General features: G+C 32.8%; 4 protein-coding genes and 1 non-coding gene across 7 annotated transcripts; 3 read left to right on the top strand and 2 right to left on the bottom strand.

The window, feature by feature from the left end:
* The first annotated feature begins 7,090 nt into the window (after positions 1 to 7,090).
* LOC112736884 (probable LRR receptor-like serine/threonine-protein kinase At2g16250) lies at positions 7,091 to 12,225 on the top strand. Its single transcript, XM_025786535.3, has 5 exons — positions 7,091 to 7,712; positions 7,906 to 9,708; positions 9,891 to 10,019; positions 10,866 to 10,888; positions 11,244 to 12,225. Exons 2-5 carry the CDS (start codon positions 7,961 to 7,963, stop codon positions 11,825 to 11,827), a joined length of 2,484 nt encoding a protein of 827 aa, XP_025642320.1. The 5' UTR covers positions 7,091 to 7,712; positions 7,906 to 7,960; the 3' UTR covers positions 11,828 to 12,225.
* Positions 12,226 to 12,787: 562 nt separating this feature from the next.
* TRNAQ-CUG (transfer RNA glutamine (anticodon CUG)) lies at positions 12,788 to 12,859 on the bottom strand. The gene has a single exon. It is a non-coding gene; the product is annotated as a tRNA-Gln (tRNA).
* Positions 12,860 to 12,912: 53 nt separating this feature from the next.
* LOC112736885 (transcription termination factor MTERF2, chloroplastic) lies at positions 12,913 to 16,218 on the top strand. Of its 2 annotated transcripts, none has more exons than XM_025786537.3 (6): positions 12,913 to 13,776; positions 13,984 to 14,392; positions 14,466 to 14,681; positions 14,793 to 14,900; positions 15,255 to 15,529; positions 15,630 to 16,218. In XM_025786537.3, the coding sequence occupies exons 1-6, from the start codon at positions 13,037 to 13,039 to the stop codon at positions 15,895 to 15,897; spliced, it is 2,016 nt and encodes a 671-aa protein (XP_025642322.1). In that variant the 5' UTR covers positions 12,913 to 13,036; the 3' UTR covers positions 15,898 to 16,218. The 2 variants fall into 2 exon arrangements, with proteins under 2 accessions (XP_025642322.1, XP_025642323.1); XM_025786538.3 differs by having other exon boundaries at positions 12,921 to 13,776; positions 14,808 to 14,900.
* A 121-nt stretch (positions 16,219 to 16,339) lies between these two features.
* Positions 16,340 to 21,431, bottom strand: LOC112736886 (phenylalanine--tRNA ligase alpha subunit, cytoplasmic). Its single transcript, XM_025786540.2, has 18 exons — positions 21,259 to 21,431; positions 21,062 to 21,184; positions 20,782 to 20,874; positions 20,263 to 20,319; positions 19,771 to 19,826; positions 19,563 to 19,655; positions 19,333 to 19,423; positions 18,759 to 18,796; positions 18,618 to 18,656; positions 18,424 to 18,500; positions 18,258 to 18,342; positions 18,068 to 18,164; positions 17,662 to 17,758; positions 17,378 to 17,449; positions 17,164 to 17,230; positions 16,966 to 17,091; positions 16,705 to 16,759; positions 16,340 to 16,596 (listed from the first exon to the last, which is right to left on the bottom strand). The coding sequence occupies exons 1-18, from the start codon at positions 21,403 to 21,405 to the stop codon at positions 16,543 to 16,545; spliced, it is 1,467 nt and encodes a 488-aa protein (XP_025642325.1). The 5' UTR covers positions 21,406 to 21,431; the 3' UTR covers positions 16,340 to 16,542.
* Positions 21,432 to 21,539: 108 nt separating this feature from the next.
* On the top strand, positions 21,540 to 24,068 carry LOC112736887 (uncharacterized). Of its 2 annotated transcripts, none has more exons than XM_025786542.3 (3): positions 21,540 to 21,766; positions 21,950 to 22,068; positions 23,640 to 24,068. In XM_025786542.3, the coding sequence occupies exons 1-3, from the start codon at positions 21,624 to 21,626 to the stop codon at positions 23,657 to 23,659; spliced, it is 282 nt and encodes a 93-aa protein (XP_025642327.1). In that variant the 5' UTR covers positions 21,540 to 21,623; the 3' UTR covers positions 23,660 to 24,068. The 2 variants fall into 2 exon arrangements, with proteins under 2 accessions (XP_025642327.1, XP_025642326.1); XM_025786541.3 differs by having other exon boundaries at positions 21,561 to 21,766; positions 23,150 to 23,836.
* The last annotated feature ends 916 nt before the right edge of the window (positions 24,069 to 24,984 follow it).

Here is a 24,984-nt window from a genome sequence, read left to right as displayed (position 1 = left end):
ATGTGTGTTTTGTATTTAAAAATTTGTATTTTAAGATTTATTCTGTACAAATAATTATTTTATATATACGTAGCATAATTATTGTTATAATTATATTTTGTTATTGTAAAATATGATTAGGTTTCAAAATATCTAATTACAAATTAAAATATTAAAATAGTAATTTAAATAATATAACATATAATTTAAAATTTAATTTTTTATATTTTATATTTTAAAATCTCGACAATATAATCAAAATGTCTTCTTTTCTTTATATGTTATTAAACAATCATTTAAAATTTAATTTTCATATAATTAGCTCTTGATGATATTCATAGTTAAAAAAGTTTATTCAATTAGTGTAGTTATTATTATGAAAAAAATTAAAGCTAATTTCAAAAGAAAAACACAAATGGATGGATAATATTCTTTCGAGTCGATTTATAAGAAAGAACATTAATCTTATTTAAATTTGAACATTGATCATTATAATGGATATCTAATATAAAGTTCTCAAATTGACTATCAAGTGTCGAAAGTTGAATAAAAAATTATTGTGGGATCAAATTTAATAATTTAATAGGGACAAATAAATATTATTATTATATACTACTCAATAAAATTTCAAATTATAGTGAGAATATTTGTCCTACATCTATAAAAATAGATCCGTCCCTGATTATAAATATTAAAATATTTTTTACGGTATATGTTATACAATCAGTTTATTAATTAATAACAAAATTAAAAAATAATATCAAAACAATTAGAGATTCTAAGGGAGATTGGATCTCGGGCTGCTTTGAAAGCATTTTTCTTTGGTCTATCATCAGATGTGAATTATTTGCTGCTTGGAGGGGGCTGGTTTTAGTTTGGGATTGCGGTTTGATGGATATTATATGTGAAACAGATTGCCTTGACATTCTGCCCATCATGCATGAGCTTACAAGTGGGTATGTACTCATCTAAAGTAACAGATTTGATTCACAAGATTTATGAGTTTTTATCTTGTTCTTGGCTTGTTCACGTTGAGTGGGTGTCTCGAGAAGTAAATAGAGCTGATGATTAGATGGCTAGATATGATGCTAAAAATAACTCTAATCATATTATTTGATTTGAACTTTGTGCTGATCTCCAACAAATTATTCACTCAAATATAAAATAGTATTTGCTTTGTTTCTTTCCATCTTCATACACCAAAAAAAAAAAAAAAAAAGACGGTTAAGAAAAGAAAGACCAAAGTTGGTGGTTGACTGAGAGATTGAGAACGAATAGCATAACAATATTAATTATAGAAGTTAGTTAAACAATGTTTAGAGATATTCAATGTTAATGCATTTGAACATATAAACATATTATATTTTTATTAAATTTTTCTATGTATTGTATACGCAATAGCTATTTTAAGACCCTTGTTAGCGATTAAACTCTTAATTATATTGGACTTTTTGCATGTGTTTTCAAAGTTTATTGTTTATACTCAATCAACCCGGGCTAGGCTGAATTACACTAATTTATTAATTTTTATAGATGACTGAATTTTTTATGATCTGATCTTCTATTATTTGACCCAGAGAAATAGATTTTTGCTTTCACTTTTTATTTTAATATTTTAATTAATTCGGTATATATACACGTTTTCATAATTTCATATAAAAAAATATAAAAACAGTAATAATAATAGTGTTTTTTTCAAGAACCTTAATTATGAAATGTTAAAAATAGAAATAAGTTTTACATTTCTAAGACGTAGATTGGTTACATAATATGTTGGGAAAGGCCTACAAAATTAAAATCTTGGGAAAGGCCTTCATTTTGAAAGCTACATAATATGTTTGTTTGACCTTAATTAATTAGATGGGAAAGAATTTCTATTTGCTATAATCTTTTGTTTTTCCGGCTGTCTTTTTAATTAAATAAAAAGATAAATTGAGGAACAAATATCAAACTTGCAGTTTTAGAATTCTGATCCACTTGCTTTGAAAAGTCATCTTCGAGTTTTTCCTCTTTATAAAATCAATTAGATATTTTCATAATATTTCGTATAAAAAAAGGGCAATCAATTTGATTTTGAATGATGGCCAAATAAAATTTCTCAACCTCTTATAAATTATAAATGTATGTTTCAGAGTAGTAAATAAATAAATCAAAGAGAAAGTACAGAAAACAACGATTATAAACAATATGAATAATAAATTAAAAAAATTAAAATTAAAATTCAGATTTTTAATTAATTAATTAATATCAGATTTTAAAATTAAAAAAATTATGATTAGTAATTAAACACATTCATACTACGTACGGTTACTTTCAATTTCACCATAACCTTATTTCTGATGTCTGCGACATAGTCCATCCAGTCTCTCTCCAGTCCACGCCCACAAGTCGTCGTCGTTGGAGACAACCGTTCAGACGTAGCAGAATGCCGCCGTTTCCCCTCACCCTGTTTAGACGCAGTAGAAACCCACAACCCGTCCGATGCCGCCGCATCACGCCGACGCCGCTATCCCCTCGCAGCCTGTGCAGACCCAGCAGTAGCCGAAACCCATACCTTCCATGTTCATGCTATATTTCCTATTTGAAAAACTAACGGCATTGAAAATTTGACGTGCACGAATCCAACATCATTGATTCATCGTCTAATAATGTGAACATCCCCAGATCTCTGATCAACATGCTTAATCCATCTCTTCCTATTTGCACCACCACGACTTCTACCAACACCGGAAACATGTGTTAGGTCAAGTCCCTCTCCAACCGGAAGAAACACTGACTGTACAACACGTCTTCTGGATCCTCCTTCATCCACCACTTCTCTCCACTTAAACGTGTGCTTCAAAGAACTTGAACTCGGACCCATGAAAATTTATTAAGTATGCAGATGGTTATTTTCATTCTAAAGTAGGTGTTTATTTAATTTAGATTGAATTTAAGTAGATATAATGAAATTTGCTGGATGTTCATTTTATTAGGTATGTGGATAGTTATTTTCATTCTAAAGTAGATGTTTATTTAATTTGGATTGGATTTAAGTAGATACAATAAATTTTGCTGGATGTTCATTTTACTAGATATGTAGATGATTATTTTCATTTTAAACCGACGGTTTAATGGAGAAGAAGCTCGGCAGCACTGAAGCTGGCTAGTGAGGGAGGGACCGATAGCGCAATGAGGATTTGGAGAGGGGATATGCAGCGTTAAAAATGTTAAAAGATGGATGGTTAAAGTGTAAAAGGTAAAAATAGAATTTTTTAAAGAATAATTTGTGATAGAATTTTTGGTTAAATAGAATTTTTTCGTTGTCTATCTAGCAGAATTGTCAATCAAAACTAATATCCCTGTCTAGCTTAACAAAAAGTTCAACGTGTAATATTAATTATAATTTTTACTAATGAGTATGTTACAAATTTCATAGAATTAATACCTAAAAGAGGTCTTAAGTTGAGAAGTCAGTACTTAAAACGAGTCTTATAAGATATTGAATTCTCCCATTATATGAGCTAATTTTTGTGAGGATAATTCTCTCAATGTTTTGTAGCTTATTAAATTGGTGCTTTCATTGAAAAGGGTTATCTGCAAATTAAGGGTGAAAGGTTCTAACGGACAAAAAGTGAAGTGAAGCCATCGAAACGCCAACTCTTAAAAGGGGATGCTATGTTATATGCCTGCTGGAACTAAAATATGAACAAAAATCCTACATATGGGAAGACCAACACCATGAGCTAGTTTTTGTGGGGATGATTTTTCCAAAATCTTATAGATCATTGAGTATATAGTATACTTGTTAAAAATGTATAAAAAAAAGAGATGATTCTATTTAAAATAAATTATATGTATTTACTATATGATGATATTCAAAACTTTTATTTATTTATTTTTTATAAAATCCTTCCATTTTTTAATGTATATATATATAGTCAAGGAAAAAATCGACCTTATAAAAAGATAACTAGACAAAGAAGTAGATTATTTTGCAATGCAAGTAGTTAGTTCCCAAGCTGAATATTTCATAACAATTTATTATCTCACCATAAAATATGCTTCATAAAAAATTCCAAGCACCAAACATTTCATAAACTCATAAAACGTATTCAAGATCGAGAGTGCACACCAAACCATCCATAATGTGCATTAAAAATTCGGTCTAGCTACCAAACACTCAACAATAATGTGAAATAATTAGGTTCATCAGTTGAATACAAATCATTAAATTGCACAAATCTCCCTCCCAAATTAAATTAGTGCACATAGAACATAAGATATTATATAATTCATTTGCTAAGGAAAATAATGCTAATCAGTAAAAATGTAAAATTCACTTGACTTAGCAATTAATGCTTTTTATGATAAATTTTCTGTTTTGTACATGTATTTCTTTACAGAAATTTACTTTATTTGGTTATATTCTCTTAATTATTTTTCATATATATACTCATATAATTATATAATTAGATTTGATACATATAATTAAAAATATTATAACATCTTTATTTTCATATTTTAAAAATTAGTTTTACTATTCTAATTTAGAATTACACAATAATCTAATTGTTATATATAGTATGTTGGTATATAAAATGATATAATCATATATAATTTTTTAGTAAAGAAAAAAAAATAAAGTAGAATTGTCATGAATGAATAAAATAAAAAGATAAGATAAAAATAGAGAAAATAAAAGAATATATACATATTATATCTAATTGTAGGTTATCAATTATAATTTTTGTTAACTAAATAATTTAATTAAAAATATCAATAAACTCGTGCAACACACAACATAAACTCGAATAAGATAGTGTGTGCATATTATAAAGAAAGTCTATCACGTTAATTTAAGAGAAAAATATTAAAGCGTTATTTCGAAATTTTTTTTTTTTAGAAATGATCTATCATAATAATATGATGTATTTTTTAACTCTAACAAGTGTAATATCCCGTGTCATGTACGTAATAAGATTGAAATTATAATTTTAAATTATTTTATTAAAATTAATTTAAATTGTAATAATTTAATTAATAAATAAGTAATATGATGTGTATTGTTCATTTTTTTTAAATATGGTATTAAGTGTATTAACTCAAATGAGCTATTAAATATATAAAAATTATGTTTGAATTATAAATTTTCTAAATGAAATTATTCCATTTAAAATATTTAAATTATGATTTTAATCATAAATTATAATTATGATTTAACTCTAACTAAGACGTGTTAATGAGTTATACTAATCTAATTATCTAATATAACGATGAAGATTTTGTTAAAAACTCTGATAATAGATTTTAAAAAATATTTTCAATATGATGCTATTGTACTATTTTCACACACAACCATTTAATTATTTATGTAGTCATACACAGTTTAATTATTAATAAAAGAAAATGATAGGAGATAAATATTTTTAGTAAAAAGAAGTGAAGAATTAGTTAGTGTTAGTTTAAAAATTCAAGATAGATATGAAAAATATATTAGTAAAATAACATCTCTTTAAAAAAAAATTTAATCTTTTGAATTTTGGATGATTTCAAATGTGTACTATTGATTATTAGCAATCCAAGGGCAAGGCAACTTAGACAGAGATGGTTATTCTGTTTAATCAAAACTTCATATTATTATAAGAGAATGGTGTTGATTTTTATGTACTTTGAATGATTATCTAATTAAATATATGCAAATCAATTTAGAAATACACAAGTATAGTAATAAAAAATAATAACAGAGATCGATTTCACTTACTTTTATAAAGAATTGAACCAAATCACACTTTTCTTCTTTTTACAAAGATCAAATCCATACATATAACTAATTTTAGTGGAAAACTTAACATTTATAATAATGTATGCAGATTACACAAAAAAAATGTATCAGTAATTATTAAGTAGAAATACCCCAATGCGACAAAGCGTCAAATCAAGGACTAATATGTTGCGAATTAAAAATTTATTTTAAAATTTATTGTTGTTCAATATATTATTCTATATACAAAATAGAATTTAAACTCTACTTACTTAAATAGACAAAAAAAAAACTAATTATTTAACTAATTTAAATTGGTCTAAATATGACTATGCTAATCAAGTTAAAAAGCTATAGAGAATAACAAACAGTAACAAGTAGAAAGTGGTTAATTAAGATAATCATATTTATAATCATTAGGATTGAATCTTAATAATATAATGAATAATAAATAGTAACACATGCAGGAGAGTTTACTAATGAGTAATGAGCTGTGGTTGTGGACTTTTATCAAACAGAAGCATAACCTGCACAAACAACATGGACGCATCTATAATGTTCCCTTAGTAATTTGGACCATTTGATATTTATTTATTTATTTATTTGTTGTGCAAAGAAAAACCTTTTAGACAAAAAATAAAGTGAATTACCACTAAGTAATTGATTTTTTTTAGACAAATAAATTCTTGATTTTGTAATATTGTTTCGTTTAAGTCATTTTATGGTAATAATGCTGCTTAATTATTATTAATATTCTAAATTAATTTGTATATTATTAATTTTTCATTTTTATTTACTTTAAATATTTGAAAGCATCATTTATAAATATTATTATATATTTATTTGATGATCAGCATTACTATCATTTAAATTTTTTGCTATTATATTTCAAATTCGTAAATCATTATTGGTAATTTTATTATTTTATAATTAACTAAAAATAACTTCCAAATAATAAAAATATCTCTTTTACAAATTACCATACTTCTTTTTTTTTTTTTTTTACCAAAGACAGGAAGACTTTAGATCCGAGACTTCAGATTCGCGACCTCTTAGATGAGTATGGAGAGACTTATACCATTTGAGTTATAACTCATTAGCACAAATTACCATACTTCAAACAAGATTATTTTTAAGATTTTATGTATTTTTAAATATTAAATTTTAAATCAAATATACATATAAATTATATATTAAAATATAAAAAATATATAACTAATTTGATGACTGAATTTTAAGTATTCACTTAATATTTTTGCTAAAAATAATATTTCATGTAATTGTAGGTCTATAATGTTAATCAAATATATATTATTATATTATAATACATTTTAAATATGAACCCTTGATGAATGACACCAAAAATATAAGGTGTTGATTTATTGGAACAGCGATGTTGAGTTTTTCGAATGGAACATGTTAAACACATCCAACATAAATCCAACCCAACCATGGCAATTTCCAACCTGCCACTGCATCAGAGAGAGAGAGAGAGTTGAAAGGGTTAGCCGGAGTCAAACAGAATCAAAACGCTGTCGCATCAGTGTTACACTGACTCTCCTTTGCGCTCCTTCTGCAACTTCAAACTCAATCTTGCAATGCCCAACATACAAGAAGAACCCACCACCATTAACTCTGATTCAACAAAACCCCATTTTTAGAAATTGAAAAAGACTCTGTCTTTGTTATTTTCTTCTTCATCTCTCTTGTGGCAGAGCCTAACTGCTACTTTGGCTGTGTCATATTCTATTCAACTTGTCATTTTCTTTTTCTTATTTTTCTTTCCGCCCCCTTTCTTTTTTTTTTTCTTTTAATATTTTTCAATTTAAAAATCGTTCTTTTGTTGGTGGGTTTCGTCAACCGAAGAATCTGAAGCGTTGCGAGAGAGAGAGAGTTATAGAAAAATATAGAACAGGTAGATAGAGAAATAGGGAGAGTGTCACACTCACACCAAAGTTTGAAGATTCAACAGCCTTATTTTGCGACTGAGGTAAGAGTTTTCATATCTTTCTGTTATTTTCCTATTGGAAAGTGGAAGTTAAGATTTTTTCAGAGAGAGAGAGAGGGAGAGAGAGGGAGAGAGAAAGAGAGAATAATATATTTTTTTTTCTTTAAAAAGTCTTCTTTTTTCTCCCTTCTGAATTGGCCTATTGGGTATCTGGATCCTCCATTTATGGTTACAGAATGCATACATGTCTGGATCTTTTGGTCAGCGGTGAATGATAATGATAATAAGACATGGTGGATCAGCGAAACATAGTATCGTTTATTCCCTTGTTCTTGTTGTTGTGGTTGAAGCTGTTTCATTTTGAGCTCACATTGGAGCAGCAGGTTCAGCAACTGAGTTCACCAGCTGAAAGAGCAGCACTGCTTCAACTTCGGTCCTCGCTCGGATTGAGGTCCAAGGAATGGCCAAGAAAGGCTGATCCTTGCTCAAACTGGATTGGTGTAAGGTGCCAGAATGGTAGAGTTGTTGGGATCAACATCTCTGGCTTTAGGAGAACCAGAATTGGTCGGCGAAATCCACAGTTTTCTGTAGAAGCCTTGGCCAATTTGACCCTCTTGCAGTCCTTCAATGCCTCCAATTTCCGGCTTCCCGGTCCTATCCCTGATTGGTTTGGCCAGAAGCTCCATTCACTTCGTGTGCTTGATCTTCGGTCTTGCTTCATAACCGGTGTTATTCCGCCTGGTGTTGGGAATTTAACCAACCTGACTAGCCTCTATCTGTCTGATAACAATCTAACTGGTGTGCTTCCTAATAGTCTTGGTCAACTCTCAGTACTTTCAGTTCTTGATCTCTCCAAGAATTTTATTAATGGATCCTTGCCAACATGGTTTTCATCTCTTGGGAATCTTTCTTCCCTTGACATCTCGGCTAATCATCTATCCGGGTCAATTCCCCCTGGCATTGGGACACTATCTAAGTTGCAATTCTTAGTGCTGAGACAGAACAATTTCACTGGTGCTTTACCTGTAGAGCTTTGGTCTCTGCCACAACTGAGCTTCCTCGATGTCTCCAGCAATAACTTCACTAGCCGGCTTCCAAATTCTAGTTCCATTGCTAATGCTACTGTTGGGCAGCTCAATATTTCCCATAACATGTTTTATGGAGGCCTTACTACTATGCTTAGAAGGTTTAGTTCTGTTGATCTGTCAGGCAATTATTTTGAAGGCAATGTTCTGGACTTCATGGTTAATGCATCTATAGGTAGGAATTGCCTCCGAAATGTGACAGGGCAGAGGACATTAGCAGAATGTGCATCATTTTATGCTGCAAGGGGCCTCGCTTTTGATAATTTTGGACGTCCGAATTCAACGGGAGATTCTGCAGGAAAGGCTTCCGGAATGAGCAATAAAACTAAAATTTTAATTGGAGCAATCTCAGGTGGGGTTGGTTTATTTGTGCTGCTGCTGTTACTCATTCTGCTTCTGCTATGCATTCGTAAGAGGGGTAATTCAAGTCAAAGGGGGAACGGCGTGGGTCCTGCCCCAGCTGGAGGCAGTCCTCCACATCCCGGTGCTGGTTCATCAATAAAGTTCTCGAGTGTAGGAGATTCATTTTCATATCATGAACTACTTCAGGCTACAAGTGATTTCAGTGATGCAAGTCTTATTAAACATGGTCACAGTGGGGACCTCTTTAATGGTGTTTTGGAAAGTGGCATTCCTGTAGTAATCAAAAGGATTGACATCCGATCAACTCAGAAGGATGCTTACTTGTCGGAATTGGATTTTTTCAATAAGGTTTCTCATCCGAGATTTGTTCCCTTGTTGGGTCACTGCTTAGAGACTGAGAATGAAAAGTTTCTCATTTATAAAGCTATGCCAAATGGGGACTTGTCGAATTGCTTGCACTACAAAAAGACGGTGTCTGAAGATGATAAATTGAAGTCACTGGACTGGATAACAAGGTTAAAAATTGCTACTGGAGCAGCAGAGGCCCTGGCTTATCTACATCATGAATGTAATCCACCAATTGTTCATAGGTATGTCCAGACTCCCATCTTGCTAAGAATAGATGATCCTTGTGCTTGTCTATTGTGAAACTTCATATGATGTATGGTTGAAATTTTCCGTTTTTTCTGTAAATTCTTGTCTTTATTGTTAGTTTGTTGAATATGTTGCAAATTGTAAACGCTTGTAATGAAAACTCACCTAATTCTTGTAGAGATGTCCAAGCAAGCAGTATACTTTTAGAAGATAAATACGAAGTTCGGTTAGGGAGTCTAAGTGAAGCATGCCCTCAAGATGGGGATACTCAACAAAGCAAAATTACCCGGTTGCTACGGTTGCCCCAGTAAGTACTCCACTAACAATTGTATCTGATAAATACCATGAACATGATCTGACAGGTCTTTGAGAATTCATTTTGCATTGCATTATTGTGCTTTCTTTGACTATTCTTTATTCTGTTTATTGGTGGAAGATGCATATGTTTTGAAGAAGTTGATTTATTTGAGTTAAGTATTTGAAAATTGCAATGCGTCCTTTGTGTGCTAGATTTTCTAATAATTGTAACTAATTTGTTTGCATAATCCATTTTATCATAAGGAAAAGAAAGTTGTTTCATAATTCACGGTTTAAAACTTAATCAGTAAAGTCTTGGTATGTCAGTTATGGACCCTGTGGACCCATCTCTTTTGCATCTTCAATTAAACTAGGCTTGGTATATATCAGCATAGGATTATGCTGGTGTAGTACTAGTACACATAATGTACATTAGCATGTGGTTGAAATCCGCATTAGACTGCGATCTCTAGTTCCTTATGCATTTTCTTCTTGAAATTTTAATGTTTTTGAGCTTTGTCTATTGGGTGTAGTTATATTGCTTTAGCTTATTCAGAGTTGATTCCTTTAAAACATCAATTGCCTGTAGAAACTTACGGGCAGTAAGACCTTGGAATCTGTTCACATTTTGAGTACCGAAGTGTTGTCTTGGGAAATAAGTTGTGATGCAGTTGGATTATCTTATTATTGAATTATCATATAGTAGTTTTTTGTTCTTTCTTTCCTTTTTCTTTTGTCTCTACTAACATGCATTTGATTTGCATCAAGTTTTTTGACAAGTCATATCTTCCAAATGCATATTTTTGTAATAGAATAATATTTATCTAATGTTTGGTTTTCCATTTTTATGTGTCAGGTCTTCTGAACAAGGCACATCTGGTAAGTACAAATTCAACTTTACTTTCGGCAGTCGTTTTTATAGTTCCATGTCTTGACTTTCGATTGTATATCACACTTGCATAGTACCTCTTTCAAGTATCAACCTCCCCTTTTGACTGCATTGTGAGGGATTGTGGCAACATATAATTTGGTCTAGCAGAAATATCATGTTATATGGTAATCTAAATTGGTTTCAAGTGGCATTTTTTTGGGCAATAGCTGTGAAAGATACATTGTTATGTCATGTGGAAAAAAAAGAGAAAAAAAAAAATCTGGGCACATCTCATTGTCATTGCTACTTCTCTTAGGCTGAAAGTGGTTATAATTTGATGAATTTTATCTCCTTTGAAAACAGGTTCATCAACATCGGTTTGTGCCTATGACGTGTATTGTTTTGGGAAAGTTTTACTTGAGCTGGTGACTGGCAAGCTGGGAATCAGTGCAGCCAGTGATGCCGAAGCGAAGGAATGGCTGGAGCAGATTCTACCTTGCATTACTATTTATGACAAGGAGCGTATAACAAAAATAGTGGATCCATCTCTTATCGTTGATGACGAGGATTTATTAGAGGAAGTGTGGGCAGTGGCCATTGTTGCCAGGACTTGCCTAAATCCTAAACCTTCAAGAAGACCCCAAATGAGACATGTTCTTCGGGCTTTAGAAAACCCTTTTAAAGTTGTAAGGGAAGAAAATTCCAGTTCTGCTCGGCTTAGATCAACTTCATCGAGAGGCTCATGGAACGCTACATTGTTTGGTAGTTGGCGTCAGAGTTCATCCGATGTAGCAGTAATTCCAGCAGCCTCTAGTACAAGAATAGAAAGAGAGAGTAGTTTAAAGCATTCGGGAACTACCGGCTCGGAGATTAGCCTCCAAAATGTTGGTGGTGATATGTCATCCATATCTCCAGAACCATCTGGAGTTGAAGGCCTGAAGTCTTGAATATTGGTGATGATATATCAGGCTTTCCATTTGTGTTTCTGTTCACTAATACCACTTGCTCTTATTGATTTTGAGCATTGCATTTGGTATTGGAAGGTGCATATTGTATATTTCTAAGGTCAAAGTTGCATTCATATCCCTTGAACTTTGTCACTTTTCAAAGGGGATTGGGTTGTTTTTCATTTTCAGTGGTTATCAGAGTAATTTGGTGGACAGATAGAGAGATATGGAGAGCCAGAAGGAGGATGAATGCCATGGTAGATAATGCATATTTTTTATTGCTTGTTTTGGATAGAAACAAGCCACCATTTTTCCCCTCCCACTTGTAATTGATTTTTGATTTTTTTAACCCATTGTCTCTGTTCCTATCTTAGAATATAAATTCATTTGTTATCCAACACTTAAGAGTTAGAGTAATGTTAGGGAGTCAATTATTTTCAACCAATATTAGTTATTTTTTAAAAATTATTATATTTATCTTAAGTTTTAGACTCCAAATTATAAATTCGTAATTCTAAATTTTAAATTATAAATTCAGAATTTTAAATCTTTTAAAAAATAAGAATTTTTATAATTAAAAATTGTCTAATATTAGCTAGCTAAAATTTAGTATCATATATACTCCACTTATCTCAGAAAAAGAGACAGCATAAAAACAATGCTATAGTGATTCTGTTGGCCTTGTGCCAATATGTTGCTTATTGACTTTATAGCATTGACAATAGCTTTGTCTGGAATCATCTGAATACTTGTTTTCTTCCGGTATTACAACTTTATAATGAAAAAATGATGGATTCTTTCCCACATCTCTTTATTGGTTTTGCTTTATGAAATTTTCAATTTAATATAAACAGAAAATATTGTTTGCACAATTTATAAGGAAGCTAAAAAGTTTATCATGTCATAGTTCTATAAAACAGTTGAGAGGGGGAAAAAAAATTATTGAACAGAGAGGAAAAAAGGTCCCACCGAGATTTGAACTCGGGTTACTGGATTCAGAGTCCAATGTCCTGACCACTAGACCATGGGACCGAGATGTTCCAAGGTTCTTACTTTTTTATATTAGGGTTGTATATTTGAGATATTTTGTTCCGATTCCTGTTCTTCGTTAATCAGGAACTAACGAAATTTCGAACCTGAGCTGCAACTGTTAACTCTTATCCACTGCGAATTCCAATCACCATCTTCACCGAATCAATTACAAAAAAGATGCTATTTTTGTGTCAAAAATGCAACCTTTACCTTCTTCCATTCTCCTCTGTACCATTCAAATCAAAGTCCATCTGCAACCAAACTTCAACTTCCACCATTCTCAACTGCCATAACCCACATTCCCAAGATGCCCCAGATGAACATCATCACAGCCCCGTTCACCGTAAACACAATTCCAAATCCACAAACTTTTTCCTTCAGAACCTTTCCCAGAACAACCAGAATCAGCAGCAACTCACTGCTTCCCAAAAGATTGAACTTGAAGAACACCCCATCATGCCCCACCAAGAAAAGGTGAAACTTTTGGAACTTTCCCTTGTTAGGAAGAGGACCCCTCAGTTCCCTGGTTCCATCTATGTTCAGTCCCCAAGTGACTCTGATGTGGGTTCTTCTCTTCCACCTATAAGAAACCTTTTTCAATCAAGTGTTGACAATGATGGTGATGGTGGTGGTGGTGGTGGTGATGGCCATGTTGATGAAGAAGAGGAGGAGATGATAATGCGTGCAGTTGAGATTCGTAGGAAGGTGACTTTGGAGATTTTCAAAGAAGCCATGATGAAGGAGGGCAGGTTTGGAATCACTTACACTACTAACTTGGCTAATAGGCTGCAAGGTTTCCTTGACTATGTTATGATTGAAGCTGCTAGCTTGAAGAGGATGCCAGAATATTATAACTCTAGTTTCAATTTGCGCTCCAAAGCCGTCATTGAGGACTCCCAGGTTGTGCCACTTATCAGGTAAGGATTACTTGGATTGAAGCTAAGATGTTTGTTTTTTTGTTTCTGTGGAATGAAGTAATAACTTCATATGGTTAGGTAGATTTACTTGTATTAGTTATATTTCTTAATTCTTAATTTTAGTATGTCTTATGTTTGGAATTGAAAATGTTTGTGGTTATAGTAAATTTTGGAGGCTGCTGATTGGATTGTACTTGTGTTTTTTAGATGGTTGAAGCATAATGAACTATCATATCCCCAGATATCAAAGCTCATTTTGTTGTCAAGAGGAAGAATTGATTTGATAAGGGACCGTGTCCAGTGGTTGAAGTCGAATCATGTGAAAGGGGAGTTCCTTGGGGTTGCACTTGTTAAGGGTGGTGAGAATATTTTGCACCGCAGCTATAAGGAACTTGACGAGATTGTAGAGTATCTGGTGTCCAATGGAGTTAGGAGAGACTGGGTGGGTTATGTCATTAGTCGATGTCCTCAATTGTTGTCGTACAGCTTAGAAGAAGTGAAGACTCGTGTGGCGTTCTATGTCGACATGGGTATGAATGAGAAGGATTTTGGCACAATGGTTTTTGATTTCCCCAGAGCACTTGGTTACTTAACTATGGAAGAAATGAACCAAAAGGTACAGTAGTTTGATATGCAATGGTTTCTGATATATAGACATTATAAATTGATTCTTGAGTTGTAATTTTCAGGTTAATTACTTGAAAGAATTTGGGCTTAAAAATGAGGATGTTGGCAAGTTGCTAGCATTTAGGCCACAATTGATGGGTTGTAGCATTGAAGAACAATGGAAACCTCTTGTTAAGTATTTCTACTATTATGGAATCACTAAAGATGGCATGAGGAGAATGCTTACCCTTAAACCAATGGTCTTTTGTACCGATTTGAAGTTGAATATTGTTCCAAAGGTACCCTTAAACGAATTTGTACTAACGTAATCAGCAGTTTCTGTAAGACTTTTGTACCAGCATATTTGCTGATGAGGTTGCTAACAATATGGTACCTATTATATTATCAAGGTAAAATTTTTTCAGGACATAGGGGTTAGAGATGATGCAGTTGGCAACATGCTTGTGAAGTTTCCTACTCTACTCACTTACAGCCTCAACAAGAAGATTAGGCCAGTGGTTTGTCCTTCTATTCCCCAACTATGATAAAAATGTTTATATTATCAGTAACCATTTTCATATCTTCTTACAGTTATAGCCAAATACACAAATGAATAATTAGGAATCCAAATTTGTGTGAGAAGGGATACTTATGTCCTTGGTGTCATATAGTACTATATACTCTATGCTACTTCCGTCCATTAACAAGTGTTAGATTGACAAACTTGATATCCTGCTTTTTGGATATACCAATTCTGTCAATTCGACACTTATTAATGGACAGAAAGAATTGAAATAAATAATTATATGTGAATAAGATGATTCATCTAGAGACATGTATTGACTCATCTGCTGAAATTCAATGTGATGAAGGTTATATTCTTGATGACCAAAGCTGGAGTAACTGAGAAAGATATTGCCAAGGTTGTAGCTCTGGGACCTGAGCTCTTGGGATGCAGCATTGTACAAAAGCTTGAAGTAAATGTTAAATATTTTTTGTCTCTTGGCATACACGTCCGGCAGCTAGGCGAGATGGTTGCTGATTTCCCATTGCTGCTCAGATACAATCCCGATGTCCTTCGGCCTAAGTATGTTTATCTGCGGCGAACCATGATCCGACCTTTGCAAGATATCATCGAGTTTCCAAGGTATCATCACATAATGATACTTTGATCATAGATTACTTTTAAAGAATATTGCATAGTTTTCTTCGATTATCTATTTATCTACCTCCTATGTTGTTTTCAGGTTTTTCAGCTATTCTCTTGAAGGGCGAATTATCCCAAGACACAAGGTTCTTGTGGAGAATCAGCTTAATATTAAGCTGAGATACATGCTGGCTAGCAGTGACGTACAATTCAATAAACTGGTCAATGATCTCATCAGAAAGCGCAAAAAATTTCAGTCTGGTGTTGCCGGCGATGAGGAGGAAGAGACTCAATCCAGCGAAGAGGAGGAAGAGACTCAATCCGAGGCTGTTATTCCAGTGGATACTACTACTAAACTCCAAACATAAAATTAAAATTGATGACTGTATGGAGAGCAAAATGGTGTCATTGTTGTGAGTCAGATTAATATAGTAATTTCACTTGCAAGTATTTGCAATAAGATCATATTTTTCTGTTCAACGGTTGATATGCTAACAAAATGAAGCTTGTAATCTATCATTCACTGTCTTGTATATATACAGAATTAAACTCAACATTGCTTCAAGGTATATGCTCTTGATATACTTTGAAATGTGCATGTTGCACCACTCAATTGTTGTTTTCTTGCTTCTTTCATGTATATACTTTGTTGATTTTCAGAGGATGCAATCATGATTACAACTTGACAATTGCTTGTAAAATTCCTTGATTTGATCCCTTGTACATTAATATCCACAATGAAATTTATAAATTGTATAAGTGAAGTCTATGTAAGCTTTATCAATGAGTAGAAACGTTGTAACAAGGCCATTGATGCTAAAAATTCAGTGTTTTATATGAAAATAATAGTAACAAAACATAGCTGAAAAATAAAAAATGCTAATGCCATAACTTTCCAACACCAGAATTCTTCATAAGAGATCTAACTATTCTTACAGTTAATATTTGACCACAAAACTTCTTTCACTTTCTTTCAACAAATGACAAGAAATTCAATGGAAAAATGAATTGTTCTAGTTAATTCCAAGACGACAAATTGAATTTTTCTTTATGAGGCCAAGATCCACCTGCATCAAACATGAAACATACATGGTTTTATGACAATATCACTTGTAAAACTTAAAAAAAAAAAAGTTGTTGCACGGGACCATATATTTGGTATAACTTAACAATACCTTGGGACCAAAGAGATCTCTGATGTTATCGATCCCATATAGTATCATCGTTGGCCTGTTTCCAGAGACAAAAGAACTTGTCAAAATCAATTTTGAATGAAGTTCAGTAGTTAGTTAATATGTTGTACTAAAATTCCTAGTGTTTTATTAGATTCAAACAGAAAATGAGTACCGAAACAGAAGAATTCATAGTAACTTTAACAAATGGATTTTCTATATTCTCAGCAATCAATCATGATGGTGTTCTCAAATTTTTCTCACCTTTCAAGGGACAGGCCCCAGGCAATAACTTGGACATCTTCTGGAAGTCCCATCGGCCGCAACATTTCAGGTCTGAACATGCCAGAATTTCCTACCTCTACCCATTTTTTAAAGCCTTCATGATAACTGTTAGGATTTGACCATGTTAATTCTCAGCACCAGGATAAGGAGATGCCAAATATTAAAAGAAGTATTCACCTGAAAATCTCCATGCTTGGTTCAGTATATGGATTGTAAGCAGGCTTGAACTTCAATTTGGTCATGCCTGATCTCAATAACAATGAAATTAATATGTTTTAGCTAGGAACATCAACAGTTTAACTATGCTACTAATGACCATATTTATCCAACATGACTGTGGGTCATAGAGAACATTACAATTGTAAATTGTTACGACATAAGAAAGTATTACCTAAGTGTGAGAAGAAATCATGTAGTACTCCTATTAAGTCACAAAGAGTGAGTCCTCGATCACATACAAGGCCTGAAAAAAAATGATGCTAGAAATGTTGGAATCATTTTGACAAATTTGAATCCCAAGATAAACAAAAACACAATTTAGAAGCAATCTGTAGTCTATTCCTTTGCCCCTTTTTTTTTAAAAAAAAAATTGCAGGACTTCAAGAGAGATAAATATCAAAGGTGTTTGTTTCATAAGGATGACAATGAATAATTTCAAAGAATTAAAACTTTTACCTTCAATCTGATGGAACTCAGCAAGATGTGTTCGATCAACTGCTTCGTTTCTGAAGACACGATCAATGGAGAAATATTTTTTGGGAGCAAATGGCTTCTGCTAAGACATTAAAACGAAGAGAAACAAAATTATATGATGCAGTCTATGTTTCAGTCCTTGAACATGGAAACATAATCACTTATTCTTGGGGAATAATCATTAAAGATGAATAAAAAACACAAACAAGTATACAATGCACACAAAAACAGACATACATATTCATATACATTACTTAGAAAATTCAATCTGCAATCATGAGGAAGAACAATAGCAGGAAGATGAATGGCACGTAAGATCACATGACATAATGATGTACACAAAGAAGAACCTGATAAGAAAAAATTGAGTTCAGACACAAATGGACACCTGCGCTAGTTGGTAAAGCATCCTCGAGGAAACAGCAGTTGTGTGCGTTCGCAGGAGGTTTTTGTTTGCTTCCTCTCTTTTCCAATCATATACATATCTACCAAGGAACAAGTTGTAAGGTTTTCCACAACATATTGGAACTTATATGTCTTGCAACAAATATCCTAAGTGTGCTCAAGGCGATACATACCCCCTAGACTCATAACCACCAGTTTCATGAATTTGCTTCACCCTCTCAACATAATCTTCAGGCAGTCTCTTTGTAGTTGAAGGAGCTGCAGATGTATGAGCCATGTTTACTCATAATGAAGCATGGAATGAGAGAATAGAATGTATAAAATTGTAGTTTCACTAACCGTCCAAAAAGAAGGTGTCATGTGAATCACGAGCTGGGTGTTGTTGGGGCTGGAACAACGCATCAAAGTTCCAGAAGCTGCAAATTATAACAATTAGATGTAAAGAGCAAAATGTTGCTGCTACATGCTATAATACACATGATGTGTACAATCTGTTGAACAGGGAAGGATATTCATAAGGAAACAACAGTTACCTGCTCTCAACAAAATTATTAGTTGGCATCTCCTCAAAACTGCAGCATCAGATTAGATCATAAAATGTTATACTTGAAAGTTGAAGACAAAAGTTGAACCAAAGAAGACATCAGCTTCCACAAAACAAAGATAGGACTCACCCCATGCAGAGGAAAATCTGTTTCAGTTGAGCCCGTACCTAAACATAGAGAAAAATTTCATCAGATGACCCAATTGTGCTTTCCAAATTTTTCTATCCAAATTTTTCTAGTAACACTTATAAATTCCGTAAAGATTGAACACGATTTTGTGCAGAGTCTGAGTATACACCAAATACCACGTTCCCTTTTAGCATTGATCATGTAAATAATGACAACAAAGTATAACATAGGCAAGGCAAGGATCTTATAGGGAAAGCACCATAATAAAATCACAATACAATGTATGCACGTAGTATAGTGCACACATGCATATATATAAAACCACTAAAATAAATGCATAAAAAGGCACTATACAAGGCATGTTTTGATCACCATCAAGTTTCTTAGCAAAACTCTATATCAATCCTCAAATTTAAATATCTAAAAATACAATACGTTTTCCTGCAAATGTAATTATGGATATTCAAATTGTCAGCAATAATAACAGACAATTCTTTTTTTCCTAATAAATATCAAGGGGAATGTAGTATTTTATGGGGCATGAGTGAAAGGAGAAGGAGAAAAGGTTCCTTGCCTTCAGCAATGGATGAAGATGGCCACCCTCAAGAGGAGCACCTTTAGCACTGTAATTGTACTCTTTGAACTCCAATTCTTTCCACTCACCACTGACATAAAGAATACAAAAAGGCAAGTTCATGAGATTGGGTTTTAATGCACTAAAATGTCCAAATAAAGTTGACGATTTAATGCAGAGGTTTTAAGTAAGCCCCATTTTTGTACATATTTGGACTACAAATAAAATACCTCTGAAAATTTTCCCGAGTCAAATCAGTCACAACCTGCTTTCTTTTGGGGGCATAATTAGGACCTTTTCTCACTGAGTAGCCCTTCCATGTTCTAGATCATAATATATTAATAAGAATTTCAACAAGAAAAGAATAGTCAAGTCATTCACTGCATGATCAGTATATATTCAAAATTCTTCATCACAACCAACAGAAATTATTATTACTGTGGAACAATAAGCTTTCGTGCTTTGAGTGCTTTGATATCATCTGAACCAATGCCCTGCATTTACCACATGGCAAGATTCTTAGAGATACACAATTTTCAAATGGGAAACTTGTAAAGCAAACAAAAGACTGACAAAGAAAGATCAACATAAGGAGATGGAAAAGGCAAAAAGTAATAATCCACCCAAAGAATTAAACGTCAACAGGAATTGATGAAAATGTTTCCCCAATACCCACAAAGCAACATGAAGTTGCATGTCATAACTAAAGAGACATGAAACACCTCAAATCATCGCTTCCCAACCCAAAATGTTGACCATATAGTTGGATATATCTCAACATTTCATCTCCTCAATTTCATCAAGATACTTCAGAATCCAAAAAGAAAAGGAAAAAAAAAAACTGCAGCAACCACTCTCCCAATCCAAGAAGGGGGAAACAAAGGAAAGGATCTCAGGATGTTGTGCAATTGAATTCAAACTAGTATTTACCTGTCCCTGCTGTATTTGAAGAAGCAGGCCTTTGACTTTGTCATCCACATTTTGAACCTGCAGGAATAAATTGGCTCATAAAATGTTTCATAACATGCAAAGTTACTCCCATTTCAAAGGACTGAGCAAGTATACAACTGTCCGAACACCAACAGAATAATTTCAATTACATGCATATGCACACAAAACAGAATTCTGAAAATAGAACTGAAAAATTAAAGAAAGAAGCATGGAGACACACTTTGTTAGTTGAGCAAAATAAGGCTTCAGACAGAGAGAGTGAGGGGTTCCAAAACCAAAACTCTAATGGCTTTAGTCACATATGGACTGAGCTCCAAGAGAGAGAGAGAGAGAGAGAGAGGCAAAACAATGAATTTGTTGCAACTCTAAATTCTCAATATATAACATTTGCAACCAAAATAGGATGCCATTCAACATACAGCCTCCTCCGTCGCCTCAAACCCTGTCCTCGCAACTCGACACTTCCGGGCAGAGTTAGATGAATGGAATGGCTTTTACCTTTCTAGTTACAAGTTGCTTGCCCATCTCCACCCATTTGTTCTTTGCAGCCTGAGCACAACCTATCTTGAAGACAGATGGATCTAACTTTTTCTGCAACCACAAAACACTTCCTTTTTAGTTCTCCCAACCAAAATTCTTCGCTACAAAAGGATAACAACTCAATACAAATATCCAAATAAAAGAAAACAAAAAAAAAAAAAAAACACTTCAGATTCATAGTATGTGTCAGCAGCAAAATTTCTAACACCATTTCTAGCAGAAATTAAGATAGAGTAACCTGAAGTTCATCTTTAGGGATACCCTCTGGTGGAATAGCATTGAAGAGTTGAAATTCAGGTGATCCAGTTGCAGTGTAAGTCTTCCCTTCATCCGTGAGAACCCAAGTTTCTCTCTTTATGTCCTGAAACTCACTCCAAACGTGTCAGAAGAACATTCTAGAAAGTTCCATCGGAGAATGGGAACAGAAAGAGTTACCTCAGCATCGACGTATCGAAAACCGTGGAGGCTCTTAATCACATTGACGATTTCGTTATGGTCGATGTTTCTCTCAGCTGCAAATTCACCCGAATCCTTAATCTCCTCGTTGTGTTGGAGGTATCCCAGAATCGCCTCTTCCGCCATTTTCAACGAGACACACTCCTTCGTTTGCGCCACCACCGGAAAGTTAAGTAAGATAGGTTTCAATCTGAGTTTGGAAGAAAAACGGGTCGGACTTAAATGACCCGAATTGTTTGGGTTTGGGCTAGCCGTTGGCCCAATTACGGTTTTTGTACGGAATTTTTCTGATTTAGGGTTTAAGGGTTTGATAGGAACAAGAAGAAAAAGCTTAGCAGTGTGCTATGGCTTCCACAATGCTGTGTAAATCAGCTGTGAGAGTGGCATCAAGGACGCTCGCGAATCGTTCTAGAAGCTTCGCTCAGAGATCTTCAACTCCGTTTATGGTTTCTTCGCCTTCTTCAACTCATATTCCTCGTGCTTCAAGGTACAATTGCAACACTGCGCTTCCCCGTGTTTCTTTTGCTTTCAAGTTTCAATTTTGTTCCTTTATTACAGTAAGATGAGCTCAAAATGTGTTTTTTTTTTTTTTTTTGGAATAATTTTGAATTAAAAAGCTCTCATTTTGGTGGGGTTAAGTTGTGTTAATTATGATGGTGTGGTTTTGAAGGGTTCTGTCTGTTATTGGAAGCTTAGAGTCTTTGATGCCACTTCACAGTGCTATTGCAAATGCAAGACTCACTTCCAATATTGCTGTTGATTCCAGCTGCTGGAGCTTGCTTTCTAGAGGTACCTACTTTAAAAAAAAAAAGAATGTTTCTTTTTTGGTTTTGCTTGTTATGAGAGGTTGGAATGGAACTAAGTGTAGTTTTTCATGCATTCTTAAATGTGTTAGTTATTATCTCATTATATATGTCATCATATGAATCTGCAATGATTGAATGGATGTGCATCGAATTATCTATTTCTGTTTGCACAATGCTGGTATATTGTGATTGATCTTTTGATGGTAAGAAGAAACAGAATCACTATTATGATTGAGGTTTTTCTTTTTTTTTTTGGTGGAAAATCGATTTTTGCATTGTGGGGTTGAGCTTTGTGTTGGAATGGAGTGCACATTTATGCCGGTTTTGTATTTGGTATGTGATGGAATGTTATCCATTTCGTATTTTGATAGCTTTTAGTACATGGAATATGCAATTAATAGAAATCATAATTATGAATTGTGAAGAATATGGTCGTTCAAGTACAAATGTTCAAACTCCATAGATTTTACTCTCTTAAAAATTCTTGCTTGAATAGTTGTTGGTGCTTATTGTATTTGTTTACTCTTAACACTATCTTGTCAATGGACAAGAAAGGATTCAACGTCATCATGTTCTGTTATCTATTAGGATTACATTTGATGTTAGCAAAACAGTCTGAAATTTTAGACTACCTTGGTTGGTATGAACATAGATAAATTGAATCGAATACATACACATATATGGGGTGCCTAGGCCATGAATAAGAAGTTCTATCCCTTCTTAGCATTCTGAATTTCCATTATTTGTGGGAATTAATCAAACTATACATGTAGGGGATCCAAGCTTCTAGGTTAGGCTTTCTTTTTTTTATATAGCCGAAAACTTGTTTTTCCCTTTTCTTTTTTTCGGAAAGAATTAAGTTATCTTATAAAATTTATACAAGTATGTGAAAACTGATTTTTTTTTTAACCTTAAGAAAACTCATATTTACTAGTGAAATAGATACCTACCATGCAAAAACCCCCATAGTAATAGTAACACAATTAGATGGGAGTCCAGCTTTAGTAATTGCCTTTTGTCTTCTTCATTCTCATCCTGACATGTTCTTTTACTTTGTTGTATAGGACTTGAAAAAACATTGTGACAGACCCTGCTGGATCCATTCAAGATGAAAGCTAAAAAGTGAGGGTAAAAAAAAAGGAGAGAATTTGTAGGTTTTCTTTTCTAAATATTGAAAGTTGAAAGTTTGGCCATTGTATTATGCTGCAAGTGCAGACTCTGTACAATTGAATTTTCTTGTTTCCCTGATAATTAATACATGACCAATGTGCTTATAGTGTCATTTTGTCCTTCAAATTCTTTTCTTGAATGGATTTGGAAGGACTACCAATAAGAGATGTAAGTTTTTCCATACATGCTCAAATGATCTCATAACATTTATGTTGTTTGCATTTTGTTCTCATTGAAACCTTCCTTCAATGTTTTATGTGTCTGTTTTTGTGTTAATGATTTGAAGGGGATGCATTACTGAGGTCAAACATAATCACCTATGCTTTTTTTAAAACTTATTTGGGCTGATTGTAATTTTATATTTTCCATTGATGTGTATGCTAGACTTTGCAGTGCCTCGGTGACAAAGGCTAAACTAAAAGGATTCCATCATTTCAATCTTCTCTCCCTTCTCTATGGAGCATCACAATCTAGTTTAACAAAATCATATTATTCCTTCTATCTATTCTCATTTCCATGTGACAAGTTTTATGAATTATTTGTGGAACTTTTATTCTTTTAAGGGGGAGTAAGTTTGATTACTTGTCAGTCTCTTTCTTTTAATTGTTCTTTATACTTTATAGGATAACTCCCTTGTTTCTTTGTCATATATATGCTGTTAATTATGGCCTTAGCTGGTGTGTTTAGATGATTGTTGGTTTTTCTCAAGAGAATGTAAGGTCAACATTTTTAGCGTAAAAAGAAGAGAGAGTTGGCTAGTATCAATTTAATTGTAAGGCAAAAATAAATAAAAAGTATTCCTCACTTAGCTTTTCTCATTAATAGTAAAAAAAAATGGATGAAGTTTTAGTTTAGTACCTAAGTTTTTGGGTGAAGTTAATATATTTATGTATCAATTAAAGTAAAAGATTTAAAATTTTTACTAATGATAATCTTAATACGAGGTCAAAGTACTAAAATTTTGCCGCAAGAAACCCAAAAGTAATGTGATTAGGTTATTTTTAATACAATAATATTAAGGTGATATATAAAATGATCTTATATAATATAATATTAGAGAGTTATTAAAATTTTTTATTTTGTCATTTTTTTTAGTTATTAATTTAATTTTTTAATTTAATAATTCAGCAATATATTTTAATTTATATTCTTAAACGTTAATAATTAATTGACGGTTTAAAATAATAAATTTTAATAATTATTAAATATTTTATATATTTAAAATTATATAATTTAACAATAATGAATAAATATTAAATAAAATTATTTTAAAATCTTTAAACTAATTTTTTATTGTCTTGCAAACATTAATATTTTAATATAATATGACAATGAATTGGATAATTCCTACTTTGAGCAAGAATAATTGAATAAATAAATGGCATTGGAATCGTGGTAGCCCATTTCACATGGCTTTGTTCATTGTTTTGTGATGAGTCTTCCATTAACATGGAGCCAAAAACAACCACGTTGCAATGCATTCGTCCATTTACGTAAAAAGGTGATCCAATTTGCACTTCTTGCTCCTCAATCTTCAACACAATCACCTCAACCTACACGTGTCAACTCAATCCTTCTATCATCAAATATTTCTCGTTAATATATTTTGGGGTCCTATATTTTGATGTGATCTTGCTACTATATCTAAAGATTAATTATTTGATTAATCACTTGTATAAAATATATATTAAATTATATTAAATAACATACATAAATATACAAATATATA

The sequence above is a fragment of the Arachis hypogaea genome, chromosome 13 (assembly GCF_003086295.3).
Source record: "Arachis hypogaea cultivar Tifrunner chromosome 13, arahy.Tifrunner.gnm2.J5K5, whole genome shotgun sequence".
Taxonomy (NCBI): Eukaryota; Viridiplantae; Streptophyta; class Magnoliopsida; order Fabales; family Fabaceae; genus Arachis; species Arachis hypogaea.
This window is presented reverse-complemented; position numbering and strand designations above follow the sequence as displayed.

Bases quoted from the DNA above. Each gene is read 5' to 3' on its own strand.
- LOC112736886 (XM_025786540.2), bottom strand. From the start codon at position 21,405: ATGGCGGAAGAGGCGATTCTGGGATACCTCCAACACAACGAGGAGATT. The intron at 19,424-19,562 runs GTATTTTATTTG...TCTTTATGTCAG, and splicing joins ACTCGGGAAAATTTTCAGAG to TGGTGAGTGGAAAGAATTGG. The intron at 18,343-18,423 runs GTTAGTGAAACT...ATACATCTGCAG, and splicing joins TGACACCTTCTTTTTGGACG to CTCCTTCAACTACAAAGAGA.
- LOC112736887 (XM_025786542.3), top strand. From the start codon at position 21,624: ATGGCTTCCACAATGCTGTGTAAATCAGCTGTGAGAGTGGCATCAAGG. The intron at 21,767-21,949 runs GTACAATTGCAA...GTGGTTTTGAAG, and splicing joins CATATTCCTCGTGCTTCAAG to GGTTCTGTCTGTTATTGGAA. The intron at 22,069-23,639 runs GTACCTACTTTA...TGTGTATGCTAG, and splicing joins CTGGAGCTTGCTTTCTAGAG to ACTTTGCAGTGCCTCGGTGA.
- LOC112736884 (XM_025786535.3), top strand. From the start codon at position 7,961: ATGGTGGATCAGCGAAACATAGTATCGTTTATTCCCTTGTTCTTGTTG. The intron at 9,709-9,890 runs GTATGTCCAGAC...TAATTCTTGTAG, and splicing joins AATCCACCAATTGTTCATAG to AGATGTCCAAGCAAGCAGTA. The intron at 10,889-11,243 runs GTAAGTACAAAT...CTTTGAAAACAG, and splicing joins TTCTGAACAAGGCACATCTG to GTTCATCAACATCGGTTTGT.
- LOC112736885 (XM_025786537.3), top strand. From the start codon at position 13,037: ATGCTATTTTTGTGTCAAAAATGCAACCTTTACCTTCTTCCATTCTCC. The intron at 14,393-14,465 runs GTACAGTAGTTT...TGTAATTTTCAG, and splicing joins TGGAAGAAATGAACCAAAAG to GTTAATTACTTGAAAGAATT. The intron at 15,530-15,629 runs GTATCATCACAT...TGTTGTTTTCAG, and splicing joins GATATCATCGAGTTTCCAAG to GTTTTTCAGCTATTCTCTTG.